Here is a 16,673-nt window from a genome sequence, read left to right on the forward strand (position 1 = left end):
ATAACAATTTCTGATTTAATTTGTGCTGTCACGTTTATGTAAACATTCCGATAACTCATGCTGTGCTACACAAATGCTAGTCTTAGCATACAGCACTACTAACAAATTAAGTCTATATAGAATTTTATTAAGAGCTAGCCTGCTATTAATATACAGCTCTTTTCACTCAGAAGCATATAACTTATAATTGAATTGTTAAGACATCCTATTTATATTTAAATTATTTAACTAAGCGGAATAAAATATGATTCCTTTAATTTTTTAGATCATGTACATTTATATAAAGATGGAAAAGATCTACAAACAAACCTATACGGCTGCTGTAGCATCCAAAAGACATTCCCGGCATATACAAATAGAATAAAAAGGCATAATATAAAACACAAGATGTCTCCTATCATCACCTGCCACAAATACCGCATGCGTTTTGTTACTTTATACATAGTATGCACAGGCTTAATAGCAAAATAGAATGTTATTAAAAGGTATATAGATATTATAAAAATAAAAGATAAAACATAGAGTATAAATAGATGAATGTAAGAATCTTGTATACCTACCATATCACTTGAATTAATATATTCTATAAGCGCATTATATACAAAAATCTCAAACATAAATAGAGCGAACATTTCTACAAGTATAGCACCCGCCAGTTGCCTTGTATTTCTATATGTTATTTCCCTGCATAGCATAGAGTATATAGTAAAAGCAAACAAAATTGCTTGATGAGATTGTATAATATTTAAAGTTGTTCTTGCCTCTTGTAATACAAGAGTTAGATCTTCTCTTTTAGATAGATAATTAGCGCTTTCTATGTAGTGGAGCACAGCAAAAAGGATTCTGTTAAATGAAAAAATAATAATAAACCCTGTCTCATTGGAATATATATTTGTTACTAAGTTATACATTGCTAAAAGAACTTTGCATATTTTTATACATATATTAATATCATTGGATGGTGCCATTACTTGTGCTATAAAAATTTTTAATATTTAAGTATAGTATGCCAAGCAGTTGGTATCTATATTCTTTTTATTATTAAATGTGACATTTACTCTAAAGTAGCAACCCGAAATTTTTGTAGATCAATAGTGCTTAGTTGTAGTAAAATTCATTATTTGATAGAAAATGCCGGGTTTATACATAGATAATATGCTGGGTGTTCTACTATTAAGTGACAGCACTATAATATGAAAGAATCAACTATTTTAAATTTTTAAAATATGTAAGGCATAAATAATATTTTATTTATAATAAATTATGCATAGTTCACAGAATATTTTTAGTTAGAATGAAGTTATTTCACATTTTATAATTATATCTCTAACTATGATAAAATAGTGTACAAAATACTTTTTGATAGTTTGAGCTATAATTAAATTATAAAATGTGAAATAAAATCTGTATAAGCGCAGAAGTGGCATAAAATATAGATATAAGTAATAAAAATTATAGTTAGCTTATATGTTTAATAGATTTTTTACAGTCAAAGAGATTGTATCAGGGTATTGGAATATCTAGCAGCCTACTAGAATATGCGCTATGCGGGGTTAAATTAAAATACCATCTTTATAAGTAATATAATACACGCCATTTAACAGCCGCGCCAGTATTCTTATATTTTATTGCAAGCAGTTTTTAAACTGATGGCTCTTCTGCTATATACTAAGAAAGGGGTTTATTTCTGTTCTCTGCCGCGCCCTCTAAATAAGAGTTCTCGTTTGAATTCCAAGGGGCTTTAAAAGCCAAATATATATAACTGGCTATGGATAAGAATATATTTGCCACTCTGCCGCCCATTCCTACACTATTGTTTTTATCACTCCAAGATTCAGCAGAGTAATACATTGATTCACAATCACTCGTGTCGTGCTCTATTTGCTTTTCCTCTATCCCTGGAGTATGTATTGGATTTCTGTTTATACTATCGTCTAGCATAGGCGGCTCTGGCATTGACTCCATTTCATTACTTTCTATGTTATATTGGCTTTCTTCTGAGCTATCATCTTCATGTCCTTGCTCTCTCACAGTTATAAAGAATAATAAAATTGTTATTCCTAAACCCAGAACTATAATGGAGTATATTGCTATGTTTCTGTATTTCTTATCTATTACTCCTTTCATTTTAAAATAAAATTTTAAAATTAATATGCTAAATTTTTAGTGTTTTAATAAAAATTAATAATGTATTTGTCGTGTCCCGTAAGTGGTAACTGTGAAGTTTCTATGTAATACTCCACTAAGTTCCTGGAACGGAAAAGCTTGTAATTAATATTAGTTGATTGCTTCTTTATTGGTATGCTTTCTGACATGTTTGTTTTAATCCGACGCTGTATAAAAAAATTAATTAATTTATCCTAATTTGTTCGGATACGACAGCATTCTTTTTAATAGTGTATATTAGTTTAATAAAATAAAAATAAAAATGCTTTCTTTCTACGAATGAAGAATAAACGCTTTTATATAAAAATATTTATTATTTTAAAGAAAAAGAACTATTATAGAGTTTTCCTACATAGAATAAAAGAAAAGTAAAATAGACCGCATAATACGCCCATATTTAAGACTATAGCTTTATTGTATTATTGAAACACTCTATTTCTTTCAAAGTATTAATTGTCTTATAGAAAGATTGTGTGAGACTCTTAGATTTTCGCTAAAGCATATTCTTACATTTATTATAGCTGTTGGTTTTGGATTCTCAGATTCAGAATAATAAACAAAATAAGAATGTTTGGGATGCCAAAATATGTGAGTGAAAGCTTTTCTGATTAAAAGTCGTCTATATAAGGACAACGAGGATTTAATAAATAACAAGTTTCCATATGTCTATATCTTTAAGGAAAAATCAGCTATAGCAATGTTTCATTTATGTTGTATAACAGCGTAAGTTTGCTTTTTGATCTTTTTAGTTCTTTTTGGGGTATTTCTAATAAATATGCTTATATATTATGTTAGTACAAATAACTAGAAGAAGTAAAAGTAGCTTATTATATTTTGAATTATAAATAATTTTGTCTGAATACTGGTATTATCAAAATGGGCAGCTAAATATATTTATAATAAAATTAGTACACATATAAATAATACATTCACTTTGCTACATTGAGAAAAATAGTGGCTAATGTATGTACTGCTACTAGAAAAGAAGGAAAAACAAGTAGAAAAGTATTTTGAATTTTAGCATTATTGAGTATATAAAGACCAGTCAATATATATTCTTAGAGAGAGTGGAAATAATAACAACAGTGCCGCCTGTTTTATACAAAAGACAATAACTTAAGCAAACAATGCTTTGTATATAGCACAGGCATGCGCACAGCAGCACAAAGAGCACTAATAACAAGCTATATAACTCGAAATTCTATATAAACTACACATGTACATTTTACAATTTATACACAGGATGTCTCTATTCTATTGATGCACTTTTGTGCTTTCTGTGCATAATGAAGAAAGAACGGGTTAGTTTAATCATATTTATGTGTATTGTTGAATGAAAATGAAAACTAAAAGAAAACTTTCAAATTGTTCTGGATATTTCCTTGTATATAAATAAACGCATTATTTTTTTTTTATGAAGATTCTTTCCATAGATTTAGGAAGTTATAAAACAGTATTAGCATCATCAGACACATCAGCCGGTGAAGTTATTCTGAATGAAACCGGAGGAAGAAGCACTAAAATGGCAATAGACTATAGAAACAAAACAAGAATATTTGGAAACGTCAATGTCTCCTGCAAAGACAGAGAGCAGGTAGCAGAAAGCATAAGAAGTGAAATAGATGCTCTTGCAGATGAGATGAAAAAAAAGGGAACTGAAAAGGTAAATATACCGCGCAAGTCCCATGTATACGCGCTCTTAAACCATGTAATTACACACTATGCAACTACAAAGGGGGTTTCTATAAACCAGCTAGAAATAGAGATAATAGTGCCAGAAACATACACACAGCTGCATAAGAATATTCTTATTAAAATACTTGAACTGATCAACCCAAAGATGGAAGTGCAGTGCATTTCAGACTCAGTTGCACTATGCGCCTACTATGCAAGTAAAAGACCATCAGAGGAAACAACCCCCGTGGTATTTGTTGATGTAGGGCACAGTAAGTCCACCCTCACTGCTGCATATATAAAAAATGAAGAAATAACCATCGTAAAGAAGGCCACACTAAATGTAGGAGGACAGACAATAACAAAGCATCTTATAAAAAAGATATACAACGGAGTTGACAAAAGCACACCGGAGCTTTTTACCCAGGAAGAGTTCACCATACGAAACTTAAAGAAGATAGAGTGGATAAAGGCCGCTATATTAGGACTTACTTCTGTTACCACCCAGGTGGATGTATCATACGATCGGTCAATTGACGTAACTATAAGAAAAGATGATATAGAAGAGGTGGCAGGGGCCTTTGCAGAGCTAGGGCCTAGAGTACAGGATATGATAAATACTCTTAATAGCACAAGCAGTGAACAGGAGGTGAATATAGAAATGACTGGAGGATCATCCAAAATATTCTTTATTGAAGAAACCATACGAAATATTATTGGAAAAAAGCCTAATGTGCATTTAAATGCCGATGAATCAGTAGCTCTAGGAGGTGTATACAGAAGGCTTATGGAGAGCCCATTCCACCGATTTAGATATGACCCTGTGATCAGAGACACTATTTCTTATTCCTACAATATAGTAATACTGAACAATGGCGCTGCGCCGAGAACTATAATGGTATTTAAGGAGGGGGCATCATTTGTAAAAGACAAGAAGCTGAAGATAGTTGGAAAGAAGCATGATTCATCGATAGTTTTAGAGCAATGCCCAAGGAAAACTGTACAGATTACAAAAATAACAGAGACCAGCCAAATTATTCTTGTATCTGGAAACTGCCCGGTGTACTTATTAAAGCTCAAAGAACCAGCAGCTGCAGAGCCATCAGAGGATGATAAGGAGGCGCCCAAGAAGCCCAAAAACACAGACATTCAGAGAACAGTTAAAATGATTATGTCTTTAACATCGGACGGCGGTGTTGAAATATCCTCAGAGGATATAGAAATGGTCAACATGGTTGACACGCTGAACACTGCCTCTTTAAAGAATGCAGAGGACACTTATTTAAGCAAAGAACGTGCTATAAGAGAGATAGAGGCCAAGATTAATACAATACAGGCGGGTATATACAATGCAATTGAACTTTTATCTGACAGCTTGGCATGCCTTCCATCTGCAGAAAAAGTAACAGAAAGCCTTTGGGAGTACTCACAGACTATTGAGACCATGGCATCAACTGCAAAAAGTATGCAAGAGGTAATTGCTTTTGAAGAAGGACTTGACAAAGGCATTTCTTTAGAAGGTGAGTGGGCAGAGCACATAAGAAAACACATTGCAATTCAAATGGAGAAGTATAGTGTTGAGTTAAGGCCACTTCCATATCCAGGAATCATTAATCTTTACAATGTAAACGCCCGAATACAGTCTGAAACACTTAAGGAGTTAGAAAGAAAGGAACGGCAGAGGCAGTATGAGGAAGAGCGGAAAAAGCGCGAGGAAGAAAGGCAGCGACGGATTGTAGAGCAGGCAAAGATGGCAGAGCAGGAAGCACAAGCTGATGCAAACGAGCAAAAGGTCCAAGAAGAAAACCAACAGCCAGGCAAGTAGCAAATAGAAGGCATATCTTTATGGAGAATGCTAAAAGGCATTCTAAATAAGATTCCTCTAAACTGGCGTAAATAAATCAATGATTTGTTAATTAAAAATAGTTTTTAGAGTGTTTTTTGGCATAACTGCCAATCCATTATAAATTTAAATGGGCTGAAAGCCCTTTGGTGCAGGCTATGCAATATAATAATGGCAATCTCCTCTATTTTTATGCAATTTTTCTCTATGCTTTAAATAGCAGCATGCGTTCCCTCTGCCAAACAAAAAAACAATTCCTAAACTCTAAAATCATGCTTTGCCAGATAGCATTGCATTAATATACATAAATAACTTTAAAACAATAACCCGAATATTAATAAAAAGTGTTTTAATATTTTGCAATTAATCCATAACCTTCTATTCTTACTGCCTGGGATAAAAATGACTCGTATTATACCGATATAAATCTTCTATTTCTATCTGATTATTAGAAAGAAATCACCTCATACTCAGATGGCTGTTTTTTAGGAATATAGTTATGCGACAACTGATTTCTACTTACCATGTGCTTTGGGCTCTTCTCCAATAACTTCTTTATTCCATATAAAGAAACAGAAAAAGTAAGGCCTAGTATCATAAATAGTGAAATAACAGCAACCGTATCGGCTCTAATAGAATCCAGCTTTATACTCTCCTCTTCTATGCACATAGTATAACCCAATAGCAAAAGTATGACAATCCACATATATTTCTTATTGCAGCTCTTTCATAAATACTCCATCTGCTACACTGTTTCGGGTTATCCAAAAACTCAGATTCTTTGTAACACAAACTTGTCTATGAGAATGTATGAACAAATACTGAAAAACACTCCAAACGCCCCTATAAAGAGAAATTCTTCTCTCATTTCCTTGGATTTCTTCTTTTGCAGTGTGCTCTCTGCCTTTTTCATTTCTTCTGAAATTCTTTCTTGACTCCTCTTAATTTTACTTAGCTTCCCATCTGATTCTGCTAATTTCTTTGAGGCCTGCACGGACACGTCGCATTGTTTCTTTATTTCGCTTTCTGCCTTTTCCATTTCTGACTCCTGCTTGTCCTTTCTCTCTAAGTCGTTTATGAATCTCTTCTGCAACTCCCTCCTTAGCTCAATCTGTTCTAGCTCATTAAATTTTCCTTGAATAATCCTGCCAATTAGAGCGCTTTTGTTCTTTTTTATCTGGCTTATTGGAAGGGTTTTAATCTCCGTCAGCAACTCTTCTCTTTTCACAGCCTCTCTCATTATTTTTTAGAATAAAATATAGATAATTATAACATACTTTCCTTTAATTTTTATGCTTTTGTCTTATTGGCCACTTTTTTGAAAAGCACTCAATTATTTGCGTAAATTAACTATCCAATTATCTTTTACTACAGCATGATGCCATCATTTGAAAATATTATGCTAGTAAAAAGAAGATTGTTTGTGTGTTAAACAGAGTATTATGTTGTCTGGAAATGTGTTTATGTGCTATGCATTTTATGTTTTATTTGATCACCAAATATGTATAAATTTTATATAACCCGAATTTCTAAAATTTTTTTAACAGATGAAAATAGTACGAAGAATCAATACGATCATACTTATAATATTCGCTTTGCTGACAGTTGACAAAGTTGGGTGCAGTTGTGTATGTACATCTAGCAGTATTTTAACGGATTCGCATAGCACATGTGACATAGATACTGGTAACCGCATGTCAATTAATGCTGAACTCAATGGCACTTTCTCAGAAAATGGAATAAAAGCAAAAACGTGTGTAAATGATGACAAAACAAGATTCATTGCGCAGAACAATGGCGATAACCAACCAATTGGCAATGAAAAGAATAATAAGAACGAAGAAAAGCATTTTGATTACACAACTATATCAATGTTTGGAATATTTTACATATTACTGGCCATGGGAATACTGGCTTTAATTGGGGTTAGTATTGTGTTTGTTGATGATATGAGATATGCTACATATATATATAACATACACAAATACTTTGATGAAAAAGCAGAGTCTCTAAAGTTTCTTGCATACACTAAATACATACTTATTGGTGCAATAGGAGCTTGCCATTTGATTCATGAGCTGATCGTTCCCACAACAGAAGATATCAAAATGGTCTTTTCATTTTCCATTTTGCCAATGTTCACTCTACTTATAGTTCTATCTAGATTTTTATACGATATGCACTTGGCTAACATGCCCTCCATCTTACAAATACTCATTACAACTGGCTGGGTAATTGTTATATTCATAATGGCAGTGTTTGGAAATAGTCTGTTCAATTACCAAGCATCATGGGGAATAATTAAGAAAAATCCACTAATATCTGGGATTACAGCAATTATAACTCTATACTTGATATACACAGGACTTCTTATAATACTGCCAGCTAAATATGCGTTTGTTGCCAAATACACGTATTGTACAGCAATTTCAACAATGTTATATGGGGCAGTTCTTGGACTAAGATTATTATTAAAGCTTATTCGCTGGGTAGAGCATCCCCACGTATCCTCCAGTGCAATGGAAAAACACGATGGGCTTACTATGAATCGAGAGGACTACACAAGACTATGGGCATACATTTCATTGTTTATAGGCCTTATATGCAGTGTTATATTTGTATTTGTAGTGTATTTCTGTGCAGATATAATAGAAAAAAAGAGTTTTATTGTAGTTCTTTTTGTGATTAAAATAACAAAAAAGTTTATTTCTAAATTTAATATATTAAATATACTATCATCCATCCAGACTAGATCTAATAGCTTGGTTAATGTGTTAAATGTTATATCAGCAGCTACTAATTAGTGAAAAAATAAATAAAATAAATAAACGGTTAATAATTAATTTAAACTCCTGTTTACTGGTATTATTATATAACCCGAATAATAATTTAGATCTGTTATGTTGAATTATGCACACATAAAATGTAAACAGTATAGAGTGGATTCAATTAACTGAGCTAATTTTATTGTATTGAAATATTTTGAGTGTTAATTAAACACTGTTATAATAACCTGAAACCAAAAAATTAGTAATAAATTAATGACATATATTTCTAACAAAGTTACATAGCTGTTAGTTTAGAAATGCTAGTATTTATAATATTAGTAATTTCATGTTATATGAAACCTATCTATTTTGGAATTTAACAGCCCGAAAAGCAATTTCAGATCTCCTTAAAGTATAACTAATTTAAATCTATATTGCACAGCACTTGTCGATTTATGCTTATATAGAACTTCTATGCTCGTCTCATACTCTGCCATAAAATTCGGCAGTATAAATACCCTCTAGTGTCTGCATTAACACTGAATATTTATAGAAACAGGAAATATATCAGTGTATACTGCAATGCATTATTATATTTGAGTGCACTAGTATATTCTGGCATATTATTGAATTTTTAGTTTGTTTGCTCTTAAATAGTATATTCATGGCCGGTCAACAGTGTGAGAATCTTGTATTCATAAAATCAAAATGGCGCTTTGCCTTTATCTATAATAAAAATTTAGAGCACCATGGTGTTAAAAAGAGAGAAAAAACAGACCGTGTGCAATAAAAAACACGTATACTCCGAAGAGGCCAGAAGACATCAGATAATCGCGCTGTTTAAAGCCGGAAAGTCGCGCATAGAGATAGCAAGAACTCTTCCTGCTGTATATTCCACTGTGAAGAGGGTTGTGAGCAGATATCTTAAATGCGGCACTGTAGTTAGGAAGGAAGGGTCTGGCCGGCAGAAACACCTGTCTAAATTGGACCAGCTTTTTCTAAAGGAGAATCTAATGAATGACTCCTCACTTTCGCTGCCGGAACTAGCCCGCCTTCTTCAGGAGAAAACAGGAAAGGTTGTGTGTTTAAACGCTGTATACTATGCACTTAGAAGAATGAACTATTCACTGCGCGACACATCATCCATGCCGCTGCTCACTCCCAAGCTTAGGATAAAGCGTATGAGACTTGTGATGGAATAACATCAGAAATGTAAAAGAAAAAGTGTTTAAATAAAATACTTGCAGGCCAGTGCATATGTAAGCAGACACTTTAATCCATTATCTTGTTATACAAAATAAAATAGAAGAAAACAAGGAATCTTACATCCTATGGTATAAAGTGATCAAACAAAATGAATCATGTTTGTGATGTAATTACTGCTTGTAACATAGGGATATTCTATTATATTGTAAAAACATTAACACTTGTGGCTTTACAGCTTTATTTCGGCTTAAATTAGGAAAAAGAATAAATCATTGTGTTATTGGTAATGTTGTAACGATGTAATTGAAAACACCACTGTGCAGTTTGCAAAAAGTAGTTAAATAATATTTTAACTGCACTATTAACAGTGTCGTGACCAACTGGTAGCAGCTGATTAGAAGTCCATACGTATTCTAATAGGCTTCAGCATGACGACGGTTTATGGTAAATTTGTATTAAATCATTGGTTCTTTTATTATTGTATTCTTCTCTCATGTTACCTGAATATAACTTTCTTGCTGCTAGGGTATAAAATTTTAAATCAATTAAAATTCAGGAGAAATGCCAATTATGACAAACAGGAATATATAATTTTTAGTAAAAAACTTTTTAATGAAGCTTTCCATCATATATATGACACTATGCAATTTGCATGTATGTTTTGCATCTTCTTTTGTATTAGGAAATGCAGCAAATCATGCAAGTACGCCTACTCGCTCTATTTCTAGCAGCTTCTTAGATCAGTTCTCTAATAGGCTTAGTATTATTAAGCCTTCTATAAATTTCCAAAATACACTGGAAATTTCAGAAAATGGAATTAATAATGTATTTGCAAAATATGATAAATATAAAAAAAGTGTAGAGACCGCGCACAGCTTTAATCTATATGATGGCAAAAACAAGTTAGATAAAAAAAAGATAGAGCTGCATTGTAATACAGGATTTAGAAGCTTGGTAGAAAAGAACCATCAAAATAGTTTGGTTATATCTAGAATATTAAGTAAGCTAGATTCTTCATTGAATAATGAATTTAAATCGATATTATATAAAGTTGACCTTAATGATGAAGAAGATGATGCAACTACCACGGAAAAAACCGCATATCAAAAAACATACATATCCCAGCGATATTTAAATATTATTGGGCTTCCTAATATTATTATTGATAAATTAATCAAAATATGCAATTCCTATGACTATAAAATAACAACTGCAAAAGACGCCAAGGCCATTCTTGATTATCTTGTGAATATGGTTTTTAATAGTTTGGACTATTCTACATATGGACTAGTTTCAGATGCGTATGGCGAACTGGTCAGAGCAATTGTTTTAAAAATTAACCTGTTTGTTACAAACGAGCTATCTCTTTTAGATAAAGTAAAAGAAATAAAAAAAACAAAGCGATTGAAAAGAAAGCTGATGCGTGTGGTAACAAATCTAAATAGCATTAAAGAAAAGACGCTAGACTTTAGAAGATCTCTGCAGACTCAATATAATTTGGTTAGCAAAATAGGCAATAAAACAATCCTTCATGTCGGTGAGTTTTCTCAAATAAAATTCGATCCTACTTCTCCTAGTCAGTTAAATTATATAGTTACTGTACTTAGACCAACACATGGGGCAGATCTTTCAGCACTCCAGGCTAGCATTAACTCGTACATAAACGGGCAGGAAAAGATTATAACAAAACTTATCGATAATTATGACAAATCTATAGATAGCTCACGGCCAAGTATAACTGCAATTTATAATATTTTTAAATATAATTATGACAAACTATTTAAATTAATAGTTGGCATCCAGTTAGAGCAAGACGCAGAAAAAAAAATTCAATAAAAAAGAAAATAGACAGGGTAGTTAAAAAAATATCTACTATTAGTGATATTGATAAGATGGTAATAGATCTGTATTGGGAAATGCACAATGGCATGGAGAGAGCTATAAATCAGGAAATAATGGCTATAGATATTAAGAATTTGCGGATGAAATACTATCCAGTTGATCAGCTACTGATTTTCTGGGATACAAACTATAAATTTATTGAAAAGTTGAATAAAATTCAAAATATGCAGAAATGCATGGCTAAAATAACCACGTGCGGGCTTGATTCTTCGTGCAAAGAGCTTGGCTCAATAATTCCTAGCGTTTTAAATGCTATTAAGAAATTAATTAAAACAATAGAAAAGAAAACCCGCAAGTTGTTTAATGATACTGGTCTGGATAAAGACAGGGCATATAAAGAAAGTATGCAAAAATTACTTAACATTCTTAATAATCAAATTTTGCCTGCGCTATCTAAAAACTCACTAGAAGACAACGAAAACTACTATTATTATGAGTTATTAGAAAGCGTTATAAATGAAATTCTGCCAGAATATAAAAAGATTTGGATTATTATGGAGATGAAAGATACAACCCAAAGAAATCATCTTCTACTATCTAGGCTCTTCTATTTAAACCAGCTAGAGTGTAGTGACCAAAACCAAATGGAAGCTGTTCTAAGAGATTTTATTGGCCAGGTGCATAATAATAATTAACAGAGTGGAGCTTAATGCCGATTAATCCAAATACCAACTCTAAAAAAATAATGCCAAAATATACTCCTTTCTTTTAGAAATAGACAGTTTAAATGCACTTACTTATTATAAGGTGTAAGGCATAAATTTTATTTTTAATAAAATATGGTTAGGTAACCATATATTATTTAATTAAGATATTAGAATATCGCACTGTTTTATAACAAATGTAATATAAACATAATTTAAAATAAATTATGCTTAGTTCACACCATATAATAAATAAATATAAAGAGTTTTAATTACTAGATGTTGATTGAAATTATACCAAAAATCCCAATAAAATCAATACGTGAATACTCCATTACAGAATTTCTAAATAAAATGGAATCTCCCTTTTGTTATTTATAGTAAAATATCGCCAAATTGTTCTTATATATTTGAGCAATTTCTATTTATTTTATTCTATGACAGAAGTGGTCCCCACCAAAAGAAGAAGAAGAACTGTACAAAGTAGCGCAGTAAAAGAAACACCAATTAGACGAAAATCTACACAAACAAAGACAGCACGAGAATTTGTTTGCGACGTGCAGAAAACCATTCAAGGCTTACTTGACCAAGAAGATACTACCAAGGATGGAACAATTACAATAGAAGACTCCGGCCCCAAAAAATATCTGATAGAAGGACAGTACGGCGACCAGATCTGGCTAGAGGGCAACTATTCTATTTCTACGCTTTTACAAGAGCTGGCACTTGTTGATATTAATCTCAAAACAGTTATAGTTCCAGAAACAATTATAAATGAACACACAATTAATAGGCTTACCAGGCTTATTAAAACTTGCTTTTGGCCAAATCTTAGGCGAATGCTTGATTTGAACGGACTGAAGCTTGCATTGATTGACACAAAAATATCTCGAGTAGAATATTTTCTTTATGTTCCTTCTTTTGACACCGAGAGTATTAATTATTATAAAGAAATTATATCCACCTTGGCAGATTCTGGATTTTTAGTAAAATTGATTAAAATACGAATGAACAAAGCATGTGAGTCTGGAGTCTATTTTACAGATTCATTGATTTCGAGAGAAGCATTGTGTGACACTGCTCCTGGGCTTCTGGCCCTATCGCATACATACTTCTTTATTTCTTCTGAAGCACCAGAGGCAATCCCCTACTCAGTAGACGAGTGTACAGAGGGAAACAAAAAAGAATTACATTCAGAACCGGCCTTTAGTCAGAAGAATAGCTCATTTCCAGACCATTGGCATAACCCTAAAATATTCCCCTCTGCTAGAGGTGGATACATTCGGCAGGGAAAGGGGCCATGCCCATTTTATGTACCCGGCGGGCGATTCAATGAGATGTATGGATGGGATTCATACTTTATTGCCAAAGGCCTTATACTATCAAACCAATTGTCAGAGGCATTTTGTATAGCTGAGAATCTCAGATACCAGATAGAAGCATATGGGAAAATACTTAATGCAAATAGATCGTACTACTTATTTAGAGGAAATCCCCCACTCTTTTCAACTCTTGTAATAGAGCTTATATCTCATCTTACATCAGAAGAGAAAGGCTCACTACAAAATTGGATAGACAAGGCAGCAGATGCTATGATTAAGGAATATTATTACTTTCACCGAGGATACAATGCAGAACTTCATCTTACCAGGCATGTTCCTGGTGGAAAAGGAATTCCTATGGAAACAGAAGAGGGACACTTTTTCTCCATAATTCGCAGAATAGTTCCAGGAGCAGAAAAGTGGTCTTCAGACGAACTAAATGCATATATTGCTAAATATAACACGGGAGAAGAAACATCTGAAGCACTAGAAGAATTTCTGCAGCACGACAGAGCAGTCCGGGAGTCTGGCCATGATACTTCTAAAAGAGTAGATGGAATTGCATCGTATTTATATACTGTTGATCTGAACTCTTTGCTCTATAAAACAGAACAAGATATTCTTAAGCTTCGGCATGTACCAGAGATAGAAAAAATATCAAAGCTAAGAAAGCAGGCGATCAATACGCATCTGTGGAATGGAGAAGCGTACTATGACTACAACATTAAAGAAAACAGACTAAGTAAATATAAAGGAGCAACTACTCTTTACCCACTATTTTCCATGGCGGCAGATAAAGACAAAGCAGATACATTAGTGGCAAACATGGGAGACCTAATTGGCGCAGGTGGTATATTCACAGGAACTAAAGAAAGTTGCACAGTGCATGCCCGCGGCAATGATGGCCAGAAGCAGTGGGATTACCCGTATGGATGGGCTCCACACCAGATTCTTGGGTGGATAGGACTGACTAATTATAATCATGATGCAATAGCAAAAAGCCTGGCACTAAAATGGTGCACCATGGTAGGAAAGCTTTTTTCAAACTACAATGGAGTAGTTACTGAGAAGTACAATGTACAAACAGGCACACATAAAATGGATGTAGAGTACGGAAACATTGGCAGTGAAATACGGCATGTGCCACGGGAAGGATTTGGATGGACAAACTCCTCTTGGCTTGTTGGTCTGGCACTCCTTAAAGAGAGTTGGCAAAGAAAACTCTATGCGCAAATTGTGTTGGAATAAATAACTTAAATATATATTGCTTTTGGTAAATATTTAAAACGGGCTGCATGATTTTTATTATTTCTTTTCCTATATCCAAAGCTGGCAATGTACCAGTCATTTCTGTATATCTTTTTGTATGGGGTTTAATTGAAAAGTAGTTTATTGTTTTTATGCACTCCATCTGTTTAGTAATTAAAATTCTAATACATTTTTATATCCATTATGCATAATGCAACTGTGTTTTAAATATGCGATTAGATGGTTCTTAATCAATTTTATTAATGAGTAGAAATTTAAATATAGAAAGTCTTTTTATGGATTCTTTAGCATGTACACTTTCTTTTTAGAAAATTTTAAATTTATATAACTTTAATCTAATTGAAAACATTTTTATAGCAAGAATAGATCAAGACGTGTCAGAATATTTAAAGTACTCCAAGACTATCAATCTAGAAAACAGACAGAAACATCACAAAGATTATAAAAGTGGATATCTTAAAAATTAAGAAACCTCCAATCTTACTGTTTCTTCAGTTTAGAGCGTGTTTTTGAAAGGATTTCAGAAATTAATTTATGCAGTTTTAGGCCATGCTGAATGCCAACCACACTACTTGCATATACAATCTCTTTTGTATTTGTCTTCTTGAATATTAAGCAAAGTAAGATATCAATTAAGCAAGACATAACCTGCTCCCAAATAACCTCCATACCAAGTAGGCCACGCACAGCAGAAACCATAAACAGCGCTAAATATACAACTAAGTTATAATTGTTGTATAGACCAGCACGAATCTGTTCAAAAGTTTCTCTTTCTTTCTTTGCAGCTTCATTTATAGAAAACAGACTCTTAATTTTTTTTAGCTCTTCTTTATATGTTTTCAATAGTATTCTTGTAATCTTTCTTGTAAAGGCTTCTTTATGCCCAGCATTTTTTCGGCCTGACCACAGAAACCGTTTGTCCATGATGGATTTTTTTGCTTCCAGAGCTTCTCCACATATTTCATACGCATCTACTAAATGTTTAAGATCTTTTTGCGTTACTTTCTTGCAAACCCGAACAAACACACCACTACTCACATGCTTCAGATAAAATGATCCATCTCTGTATATTGGTGCAGTTTTAGATGTATCTTCTACTGTGTTTAGAATTATAAATTGGTTTAGATCTGTTATTTGCAAAGTACTTAATATCTTCTGCTTACCGCTGGCTACGCCAGAAGAAGGCAGACAAAACACATAAAGATACTCTTTTGTGTATAAATTCTGTAGATAGACCACAGAACCACTAGTAATCACAGCAGGTGGAGGAGGATTTCCTTCAAGTCCCTCAAGAACTATTTTCCACTCTGTCTGCTCAGATACTTTTTTTGTTCCAAATACTACTGTGCCATTATCGCCAAAATTCTCATTGTTTCTAATAGAGTGACTATCCATGCTGGAAAGATAAACTTTTTGAGATTGCATGTGAATACTTTCAGAGGAGCGCAAAGGAGTGCTCTCGGAAATAGAACCACTCTCGGAAATTGCTACTCTCCAAATGGCAAGAGAAACTCCTGCAATAACGGATACAGCCAATGGAAATAAATTTTTAGTTCTAATACTTCTACAGATAGATCTGCCATACGAGAGATCAGATAAAACAGGAGCCTCACTAAAATACACCAAACTATAAAACAGAACCATCCGACCACTCTCCAACATAAAAACAACATCAGATGAGTTTAGAATAAAGTACAGAATAGTTGCAGATTTGTAATATTTTGTGCCAATCCAGTATGCCAGACATAAAATACTAAACACATTAATTCTATCAATATTCTTTAGATCTATCCTAGGTATTATAGAAAAAAGAATAAATGAACAAACACCCAAGGTAACTATGCGAGTGCGCAAAATATTCTTCATTTGTTTATTATTT

General features: G+C 33.0%; 11 protein-coding genes across 11 annotated transcripts; 5 read left to right on the plus strand and 6 right to left on the minus strand.

Annotated features, from left to right (window-relative positions):
• Positions 1-266: 266 nt before the first annotated feature.
• NEPG_00711 (uncharacterized protein) lies at positions 267-968 on the minus strand (the record flags this gene model as incomplete). Its single annotated transcript, XM_013203088.1, has 1 exon — positions 267-968. The coding sequence occupies one exon, from the start codon at positions 966-968 to the stop codon at positions 267-269; it is 702 nt and encodes a 233-aa protein (XP_013058542.1).
• Positions 969-1,466: 498 nt separating this feature from the next.
• NEPG_00712 (uncharacterized protein) lies at positions 1,467-2,127 on the minus strand (the record flags this gene model as incomplete). The annotated part of the gene is made up of 1 exon (XM_013203089.1): positions 1,467-2,127. One exon carries the CDS (start codon positions 2,125-2,127, stop codon positions 1,669-1,671), a length of 459 nt encoding a protein of 152 aa, XP_013058543.1. The 3' UTR covers positions 1,467-1,668.
• A 1,453-nt stretch (positions 2,128-3,580) lies between these two features.
• NEPG_00713 (uncharacterized protein) lies at positions 3,581-5,675 on the plus strand (the record flags this gene model as incomplete). Its single annotated transcript, XM_013203090.1, has 1 exon — positions 3,581-5,675. One exon carries the CDS (start codon positions 3,581-3,583, stop codon positions 5,663-5,665), a length of 2,085 nt encoding a protein of 694 aa, XP_013058544.1. The 3' UTR covers positions 5,666-5,675.
• A 356-nt stretch (positions 5,676-6,031) lies between these two features.
• Positions 6,032-6,389, minus strand: NEPG_00714 (uncharacterized protein; the record flags this gene model as incomplete). The annotated part of the gene is made up of 1 exon (XM_013203091.1): positions 6,032-6,389. The coding sequence occupies one exon, from the start codon at positions 6,387-6,389 to the stop codon at positions 6,132-6,134; it is 258 nt and encodes an 85-aa protein (XP_013058545.1). The 3' UTR covers positions 6,032-6,131.
• Positions 6,390-6,455: 66 nt separating this feature from the next.
• Positions 6,456-6,923, minus strand: NEPG_00715 (uncharacterized protein; the record flags this gene model as incomplete). Its single annotated transcript, XM_013203092.1, has 1 exon — positions 6,456-6,923. The coding sequence occupies one exon, from the start codon at positions 6,921-6,923 to the stop codon at positions 6,456-6,458; it is 468 nt and encodes a 155-aa protein (XP_013058546.1).
• Positions 6,924-7,230: 307 nt separating this feature from the next.
• On the plus strand, positions 7,231-8,516 carry NEPG_00716 (uncharacterized protein; the record flags this gene model as incomplete). Its single annotated transcript, XM_013203093.1, has 1 exon — positions 7,231-8,516. The coding sequence occupies one exon, from the start codon at positions 7,231-7,233 to the stop codon at positions 8,485-8,487; it is 1,257 nt and encodes a 418-aa protein (XP_013058547.1). The 3' UTR covers positions 8,488-8,516.
• A 1,753-nt stretch (positions 8,517-10,269) lies between these two features.
• NEPG_00718 (uncharacterized protein) lies at positions 10,270-11,493 on the plus strand (the record flags this gene model as incomplete). Its single annotated transcript, XM_013203094.1, has 1 exon — positions 10,270-11,493. The coding sequence occupies one exon, from the start codon at positions 10,270-10,272 to the stop codon at positions 11,491-11,493; it is 1,224 nt and encodes a 407-aa protein (XP_013058548.1).
• A 56-nt stretch (positions 11,494-11,549) lies between these two features.
• NEPG_00719 (uncharacterized protein) lies at positions 11,550-12,194 on the plus strand (the record flags this gene model as incomplete). The annotated part of the gene is made up of 1 exon (XM_013203095.1): positions 11,550-12,194. One exon carries the CDS (start codon positions 11,550-11,552, stop codon positions 12,192-12,194), a length of 645 nt encoding a protein of 214 aa, XP_013058549.1.
• Positions 12,195-12,640: 446 nt separating this feature from the next.
• NEPG_00720 (uncharacterized protein) lies at positions 12,641-14,773 on the plus strand (the record flags this gene model as incomplete). Its single annotated transcript, XM_013203096.1, has 1 exon — positions 12,641-14,773. The coding sequence occupies one exon, from the start codon at positions 12,641-12,643 to the stop codon at positions 14,771-14,773; it is 2,133 nt and encodes a 710-aa protein (XP_013058550.1).
• NEPG_00721 (uncharacterized protein) lies at positions 14,724-15,149 on the minus strand (the record flags this gene model as incomplete). The annotated part of the gene is made up of 1 exon (XM_013203097.1): positions 14,724-15,149. The coding sequence occupies exon 1, from the start codon at positions 14,934-14,936 to the stop codon at positions 14,724-14,726; it is 213 nt and encodes a 70-aa protein (XP_013058551.1). The 5' UTR covers positions 14,937-15,149.
• Positions 15,149-16,660, minus strand: NEPG_00722 (uncharacterized protein; the record flags this gene model as incomplete). The annotated part of the gene is made up of 1 exon (XM_013203098.1): positions 15,149-16,660. One exon carries the CDS (start codon positions 16,658-16,660, stop codon positions 15,275-15,277), a length of 1,386 nt encoding a protein of 461 aa, XP_013058552.1. The 3' UTR covers positions 15,149-15,274.
• Between the last annotated feature and the right edge of the window lie 13 nt (positions 16,661-16,673).

Source organism: Nematocida parisii, assembly GCF_000250985.1.
Source record: "Nematocida parisii ERTm1 unplaced genomic scaffold supercont1.2, whole genome shotgun sequence".
Taxonomy (NCBI): Eukaryota; Fungi; Microsporidia; genus Nematocida; species Nematocida parisii.